Source organism: Pipistrellus hanaki (genome assembly GCF_964339955.1).
Source record: "Pipistrellus hanaki genome assembly, chromosome: 8".
Lineage (NCBI taxonomy): Eukaryota > Metazoa > Chordata > Mammalia > Chiroptera > Vespertilionidae > Pipistrellus > Pipistrellus hanaki.
This window is the reverse complement of record NC_140510.1, coordinates 55,511,604-55,520,154: the sequence shown is the minus strand read 5'-3', so window position 1 is coordinate 55,520,154 and position 8,551 is coordinate 55,511,604. Positions and strand designations below refer to the sequence as shown.

At 52.1% G+C, this 8,551-nt stretch overlaps 1 protein-coding gene across 2 annotated transcripts; it reads right to left on the bottom strand.

Moving 5' to 3' along the window:
* Nucleotides 1-6,711: 6,711 nt before the first annotated feature.
* On the bottom strand, nucleotides 6,712-8,551 carry HES6 (hes family bHLH transcription factor 6). Of its 2 annotated transcripts, none has more exons than XM_084892694.1 (4): nucleotides 8,351-8,548; nucleotides 8,189-8,275; nucleotides 7,998-8,079; nucleotides 6,712-7,779 (listed from the first exon to the last, which is right to left on the bottom strand). In XM_084892694.1, the coding sequence occupies exons 1-4, from the start codon at nucleotides 8,429-8,431 to the stop codon at nucleotides 7,340-7,342; spliced, it is 690 nt and encodes a 229-aa protein (XP_084748820.1). In that variant the 5' UTR covers nucleotides 8,432-8,548; the 3' UTR covers nucleotides 6,712-7,339. The 2 variants fall into 2 exon arrangements, with proteins under 2 accessions (XP_084748820.1, XP_084748821.1); XM_084892695.1 differs by having other exon boundaries at nucleotides 6,721-7,779; nucleotides 8,038-8,079; nucleotides 8,351-8,551.

The window sequence follows — 8,551 nt, the reverse complement described above, 5'->3', positions numbered from 1 at the left end:
AATCCTACGCGCGGGCGAAGCAGGGTGGCGAGGGGGCGGGGCCGGGCGCACGCGCACTGGACTCCAGGACCGCGGACCGGATGCTGAGGCCGCCATGTTTCCTGGGGAGTCCTGGCCTCTTCTGCTGAGCTGTAGCCCAGACATCCGTTCCAAGATGGCCTGTGCACATCGGAATGTCTAAGTTCAAGGGCAACTATAGTGAGCCCTGATGTCTGGGAAAGCTCCATGGAGCTTTTCACAGGCGTCTGCCCCGTCGCCCGCACACCCCCACTGGGAGGCGGATGTCCGTGCCTAGATCAGTGTTTCCCAACCTTCTCTCATGATGAGAATCACCTGGTGGAGTTGTTAAAACACAGATTCCTGAATCCCAACTAAGAAGTGCTAAACTAGAATTTTTGAGAACATATAGGTAAAATTGCATACCTAACTTAGTGCTCTGTATATAAAATCTGTCTTAGAGCACTAGTTAAGTATACAATTTTACCTATATGTTCCCAAAAATTCTAGTTTAGCACTTCTTAGTTGGGATTCAGGAATCTGTGTTTTAACAACTCCACCAGGTGATTCTCATCATGAGAGAAGGTTGGGAAACACTGGCCTAGATCATTCATTGTAGAGCTCGAGAAACCGAGGCTTCATTGAGCGGCCCTGGGCGTTAGGGCTGAGACCAATTAAGACGCCAGATGGACAGGAGGCAGCCCTGCTCTGCCTACACCCTTTTGGCAGGTGTGGGGGAGCGGGACGGAAGGATGTGATGTTCCAGAGAAGCAGCCTGTGACCAGGGATGGCCTGGCACACACGGACCTTTCTATTCTAAGCCCAGTGTGGACGAAAAGGGGCTGCATACTAAACCTGACAGTTCAGGGGGCAGCTGCATGCTGGGCCTTATGCACTCATACCTGAAGTAACCACATGGGATGGTCTGAATGCAAAACTTTCTAGGTGGGTATCTTCCTTGACAAAGATCAATCTTTACCATAACTGAGCCTGTCTGCTGTCTTTCTGCATCTATGATAATGATAGTATACCTACGGAATACCTGGGTAATCCCTTTTCCCAGATCCCTCAGGGCACAGTCTCCCACTAGAGATTACCATCTCTATGTGCTGAAAATGTTGATTGTTAACTATGCTGAACCCACCAAGGTAAATGAAGTGTCTCTCCATTTTACTTTTTTTCTCAGATATTACCCCTGCTTTGCTTTCTGCTTCCCTAATCTACCACCAATTGATTTCACATAGCTCCAGTTATGCTAACTACAACAAACTGCAAAACTGCCATTACCAGAGCATTATCTCAATCCTGTAAGATTTCACTTCTGGGCATGTCCTCAAAAATTGGCTCAAATTAAACTTCTATGACTTTTCGAAGGGCTGGACGTCCTTTTGTGGTCAGTGCCAGTTTGGGGCCAGACACTAGTTAGGTGTTTTGTAAATGTTAGTTTTATTTAAGCTCTCACAGCTTGTAAGGAAAGTAATGCTGCCTTTCTTAGATCTGAAGGGGATTCCCCTGGAGTCTTCAGGTGAGATCCCATTAGCACTGGAGTAAAAAGTCTATTATCAGGAATGGAAAAACCTTGTAATACAGGGGATGTGTGTGTGTGTGTTTGCAGGAATGCAAAGAAACTTGTCGACTCTGAGGGCACTTGGGCTGGACACCCCAGAACCTCCTATGATAGGTGGAGCTCGGGACCCAGACTCTCCTCCTTGTGGGTTCTTGCCTCATGAAGTTTAAAGAATAAAATTCTCAGACTAAAAGAACTTGTTAGTAAAAGTGTAGAAATTTATTGGAAGCAAATACCATTCCCACATAGAGAGGGGTTCTTGAGGGGGTAACCAACTAAGCCCCTTTGTCTAAGGTTTTTTTGTGTGTGTTTTTTTTAATAAAATATATTTTATTGATTATTTCACAGAGAGGAAGAGAGAGGGATAGAGAGAGAGTTAGAAACTTCGATGAGAGAGAATCATCGATCAGCTGCCTCTTGCACACCCCCTACTGGGGATGTGCCCGCAACTAAGGTACATGCCCTTGACCGGAATCGAACCTGGGACCTTTCAGTCCGCAGGCCGAAGCTCTATCCGCTGAGCCAAACCGGTTTCGGCTTGTCTAAGGTTTTAAAGGCTGGAAGTTCTTTATCTATGTTCCCTTCTAATTGGACCCCTTCCCCATTTATCTTCTGTGAAAGTTTGTCTTCCTCTTGTAACATCTCTCTATCCTCTGTGAAAGTAAGATAAGCATCCTGGTGTCTTGGGGATACTTCTCCTTCACATGTGCATTCCTCTCCCACGAATCTCCTTTTCCCCTAAAACTGCCTGTACTGTCTCTAAAATTCACTACCAGGGGCTTTGTTTAGGGTGGAGGGTGGAGCACAAAGGCTTGGATGTGGGGCTGCCATGCCTCTGTAAGGGACAGAAAGGAGTTAGGTGGGTGAGACAGTAAAGGTGGAATCATTTTACCAGGTTTAACTCAACAGGGGAGCCATTCTTTGCAGTTAGAAAATCTCAGTGTTCTGCCAAAACCGGTTTGGCTCAGTGGCTAGAGCGTCGACCTGCAGACTGAAGGGTAGATTCAAGTCAAGGGCATATACATTGGTTGTGGGCACATCCCCAGTAGGGGGTGTGCAGGAGGCAGCTGATCTATGTTTCTCTCTCATTGGTGTTTCTAGCTCTCTATCCCTCTCCCTTCCTCTCTAAAAAATCAATAAAATACATTTTAATAATAAAAAAAATCTCAGTGTTCCAAAAAGGCACCCTCTCCTGCTTCCACCAGTTTGTTATCTGTAGTCATTTCACAGAATTATAGACCCAGCTATTGTCACAGCAGAAAGAGCCCTAGAGGCCTGGTGCTCCCTGCCTCCCTCCTCCCCTCCCTTTCCCCCCTCCCCTCCCCCTCCCCCTTCACATTTCACTTAACTGTTTCCAGATTCAATTTATTGGTTTCTTTTTTATCTAAATGGTGTGTCCCAGGGCATATTTTCCTAGAGCCTTCTCCATTTATTCTCTTCCAAAGTGATCTTTATGACTTCTTTGGCCTTAAATACAGCTGTATTCTAATGACACATTTGTGCGTATCTTTCATGACTTCTGGAACTATCAGCATCCCCACTTGGATGTCTAATAGGCATCTCAAATTAAATATGTGCCAACTACAACTCCTGCTCTCTCTCCAAAATCCTGTTCTCCCCAGCCTTTCTCAAATCATCATCCACCCAGGGGCTCCTGCCAAAACCTAGGCAACCCTCTTGATTCCTGCTTTTCCCACCTCCCAGACATACTTCTTGCCTGTTCACCTCAAAACCTCCACATCCCTTTCTGCCTGAAATAACCCTCTCCTTCCTCGACATCCGCCGCTGTTGACTTTCGAACTCTGGGGAGCTTTTATCACCACGATGTGCAGGCCGCCTGTACCCCGCGGTCGATGGCTTGGGTCCGATAGGGAACCCATCCCAGGGACCCTGGGCTGGAGCCAGCGCAGATGTGCGGCTCCAGCTGCGGAGGATCGGTGCTGCGGGGCACCAGCCTTTATCGCTTCCTCTCCCGGTGCCTGGGATGTTGGAGGGAACACTGGCCAGCAAGGTGGGGATGGGAGCAGGGGTGATCACTGAACTCGGTTGACACCGCGGGACACCTGGACTCCCAGCCCTTGGCGGAGGGGGCGCGGCTTCCGGACCAGGGAGGTTTCTGGGAATCGCAGTCTCGGCTTGGCCAGCATCGGCCTCGGGAAAAGGGAAGTCGAAGGGTGGAAACTACATCTCCCAAGAGGCTCCTTGGCTCACCTCGGGCAAGCAGGGGACAGAGAGGGCGCGCCCATAGAAAGGGGCGTGGCCAAAACTCAGCTACATCCCTAGCCCCTGGGGTTCCGCACTCCCTTTCCGAAATCCCTTTGGCTTCTGCAATGCCGGCTCCTGGCTGTCCATGGGCTGGTACGCGCGCTTAACAAGACTGGCCGGATGCGTGCAAACGCCCGAGCCTAGAGCAGAGCTGTAGAAGGGAGGGCAGGCGGAGTCTTAAAGGCTTCAGCCAGGAGCTCCGCGTGGAAATTGCGAGGCGAGTTAGGTCTTCTGACCAAGTCGAATTAAGGATGAAATGAGGGTGCCTGAGTTCGGTTGGTGGGAAAAATGACCCTCGTGGAAATAGGAATTCGAACTAGATTCATGAATCTGATTGGGCGGAAGTGGGATACAGAAAAATAAACAAAGTAAGGGTGACTTCTATATTTTTTGTCTAATCAGTGGGGTGCCTGGAAGTGGTTAACAAGTAGAGTGACAGTGAGTTTAGGGGTGAGAACCACCGCTGGCTTGTGATTCCCACCAGACACCCAAGTGGAGACATTGAGTACACAGGTGGGAGGGAGGCCAAGGGTGGAGATGGGCTGTGTGGATGGAGGGCACACAGAGGAAAACAAATGCGCCAGATGGAGTTTTCTTGAGTTGGAGAGTTTCAGGACAGAAGGAATGGTACTACGAGGAGTGCTTCACTGGAAGGTTGGGTATGGTGAAACTTAAAGACACGACCTCTGGACTTGGAAACATGGATGTCTCTGGAGATCTTTGCAAGGGCAATTCCAGTAGAGAGGTGGAAACAACATCCAGACTGGAGAGGAAGGGAGGGGAGTGAGAGGTGGGGAGGTGAAGACAGTGAATATCGATGTTGCTTTTAAGGAATTTTGTTATAGAACTGAGAAACAAGGCAGAAGCTAATAGGGTGTGTGGGGGCCAGGGAGGTTTTGTCTCCCCTTCTTCCAGATGGAGGTATTACAGCTAGTTTGTAGGATGGTAAAAATGATCCAGTGCAAGGCAAGATTTATGATGCAGTGAAGAGAGCAGAGTCACTGAGAGGTCAGAGGGGAGGGAACCCAGCGACACAGTGCATCGTGGTGGAAGGCAGAAAGCCTGGGCAGACACAAAGGTGGATAACGCAGGATAACGGATCCCCAAAGATATGCACATCCTCATTCCCAGAACCTGCAGGTGTTCCTTACATGGCAAGAAGCCTTGCAAATCTGATTGAGGATTAAGCACCCTGAGAAAGAATATCCTGGATTGCCCAATATAATCACAAGGGTCACAAGAGACCTTCAAAACAGGAGGGTCAGAAGGAGCTGTGACTATGGGAGAAGGGTCAGATAGATGCAACATTACTGGCTTTGAAGATGGAGGTAGGGGCCACCAGCCAAGGAATGCAGGTAGCCTCTGAAGCAGGATTCACTCTCAATCCTCCAGAAAGTGCAGCCCTGCCTTGGTTTTAGTCTAGTGAATTCTTTCTCAGACTTCTAACCAATAGAAATGCAAGGTAATACATGTGTGGTGCTTTAATCCACCAAGTTTGCAGCCATTTATGGCCACCAAAGTTCACCACAGTGGCCTCTGGGAGCCACAGGGAACAGAGGTCTCACAGGTGGATCTGCTCTTCATGTGTCCCCGCAGATACATTCTATTCTATTGGTGTGGGGCAATTAAAATAATCCCAAGAATACTATTTCTATCTTCTCAAGCCCTGTCTTATGGAACTGCCTCCCTCACCCACCCCTTCAACAACTTATCCCCAGTCACTAAAATTAAGCTGCATCTGGTTAGAACCTAATGACTGAGGCCTCAGACTGAATCCTGAGGAAGCCAGTGTGAAATGCCCCTGGAGGACAGGACCTGCTGGGGGCTTTGGTCAGAGGGCTGTTGGGAAAGTTGTTCTCAAAGCACAGGTATACAACTAGAGAGGAGCACTAGATCAGTGTTTCCCAACCTTCTCTCATGATGAGAATCACCTGGTGGAGTTGTTAAAACACAGATTCCTGAATCCCAACTAAGAAGTGCTAAACTAGAATTTTTGGGAACATATACGTAAAATTGTATACTTAACTAGTGCTCTAAGACAGATGTTATATACAGAGCACTAAGTTAGGTATGCAATTTTACCTATATGTTCTCAAAAATTCTAGTTTAGCACTTCTTAGTTGGGATTCAGGAATCTGTGTTTTAACAACTCTACCAGGTGATTCTCATCATGAGAGAAGGTTGGGAAACACTGCACTAGATTACCTACAGCAGTGACTGCTGTTAACTGACCACATGGTAACTGCAGGTCCTGACCCAGCCCAGGAGGGAAGTCTCCCTACACCCCAGCTGCCCATCCTTTCACTCTCCTTCCAAGGTTCTGACCTCCTGAGCCCAGTCTGACCTCCAGTCCAAGCTGCCTGCAGCCAGGGTGCTTTCACTTCAAGTCGTGATCTGGGTCACGGAAGTCACCAGCAGTAGTGGAAGCTTGATCTCAGTCAAGAAAAGTGACAACTTCACACAAGCAGACTGACACCACACTCATGGATTCTAACACAGATTTTTAAAAGAAACTTCCAAATCATGTGGCTAGAAACTAAGCACTAATTTATTCCTGGGAGCTCATGAACCAGAGAATGGTCCAGGGGATGGGCTGTCTCCCTGTTGCTTGGTTACTTTGGAGACAAACCCCATGCCAATGACATCCATCTCCAGGCTGCACAAACCCCAGGGAGAGCAGGTCAGGTCTAAGGACCTGCAGGGGAAACCCATCTGGAGCTGCCATGCAATAGGGAGGGGGAAGCACTGTCCACTGTGAGACAGAGTATCCCATCTCCACTGCCATGACACTGCTTACTTTGCTGACGAAACGTGAGCATTAGATACAGGAAAAGCTTACTTAGTTTGGTATTTATATTTGACACATTAATGACACCACATCATTCAGTGATACTTCAGAAGAGTAACTAACTCTCCAAAATCATTTATTTAGTAAATTGGAATGTTCTATAGCAACCTAATTTACAAACTCAAGTCTGCTAAGTGCAAGACATACAGAAAGCCTTGCTTCTCTGAGAGCTAAGGGCAATTCTGCACCTGCCTCCCCTGTGCCCTGGCTCAAGTGGCAAGTTCAAGTTTCTGCTCAGGTCAGGGCTGTCAGGGCCTGAGGACTCCTTCTGCCCCAACACTAGTGCCCTGCACTGAGGAGAGGCTCAGCACCACTCCGGTCACCCCTGCCCCAAGGTCCACGCAGTTCCTAAGAAGGCTGGACAGGCAAAAGCCAGGGAGAGGGAGCCCTGGTGGTGGCTCTGCAGTTAGCTCCCTCCTTGAGGTGGGGGTGGAGCCGGGAATAGGACTGTGGGGTCCATAAAAGTTACTCTCTTAAGGAAAGGGCTAGGAGCCTGACTGGCTGGTCATCCAGAACTTCCCCACAAGCCATCCACTAGAAAAGGACAGATGTGGGCAGCATCAGGACCCTGCCCCACCACATCTGGACTCCAAGGAGGAGGAACTAGAGAAGGGAAGGCTGGGCTCACCTTTGCAGGCTCAGGACTGGCAGGCTGGTGATGGTCACCAAGGCCTCCAGATGCTCTGGACTATGCCCGCAGAGGTCAGGCTGCCCAAGGCCACGGGCACCAAGTCCAGGCCCTCAGCAGATGCTCGGCTCAGTTCAGCCTCGGGGGCCTCCTCTAGGTCAGAGCACAGGTCGTCCCCGGGGGCTGGGGGGCTGGGAACTGGGGGGCTGGGTATCGGGGACACCAGGGCCCCTCCTGTGAGCCAGCTGCTTCGCCTAGTGTCTCCCGGGGAGCCGGCCAGAGCGTCCCCGAGCAAATCCCGGAAGCTGCTACCCTCGCGCAGTGGCATGGACTCAAGCAGGTGGTTCAGGAGCTGGGCGGCGACGGTGGCGTCGATGGCCTGGCACGTGGATACAAACGTGTGCACCTCATGCATGCACTGGATGTAGCCCGCAGCGAAACGCTCGCTGGCTTCTGCCTGCAGCTGCTCCAGCCCTGCACCCGGGAATGGGAGGGAGAGAGCCGCGCCGGGTCCGGTGAGCCTGGACTGCCGTGTCCAGACCCACCCGTCAAGCGGTGACGGGGCTCACCCCGAAGATGCTGGGGCACGCCTGGCTCCGGGATGAGCTCTCGCCGCCCGACTGCACTGGGGCGTCAGCCGGAGAAGTCTTCAACTCGGCGAGCCCCAGCCCGCGCGCCCGGCCGCCACTCACCGCGAGCCCTGCCCCGCAGCACTCCCTGCACGCGCCGCACCGTCAGCTCCAGCACCTCGGCGTTCTCCAGCTTGGCCTGCACCTGCGCCGGCGGGGGCGGCCGGTGGGGAAGGGAGGTGAGGCGAGGCAGTGCCCGGCCCCCGCCCGCCCGCCCGCTCAGCAGCCCCTGGGCACCGGCCCGCCAGCCTCACCTCGGGGCCGGCCAGCAGCTGCCGCAGCTCCCGCAGGCTCTCGTTGATCCGCGCGCGCCGCTTCTTCTCCATCAGCGGCTTCCGGGCCTGCGGGAAGCGGGAGACTGAGCTGCGGCGCAGCGCTGACCCCCGCCCCCGCCCGCCCCGTGGCCCAGCCCTCACCTTGCGGTCCCCCCGCGCCTCCCAGCGGTCCGTATTCTCCCGGCCCGCACGGTCCCGTCTGGGCGCCAGGGGCGAAGCCATAGTCAGCACCGCCCGAAGCGCCGCGGGCGCGCCCAGCGCCCTTAACTGCACCGCCGGCGACAGCCCCTGCCCTCCCCGCTCTCGCTTCTTCCGCCCGCACGCGGCCCCGCCCCTTTTATA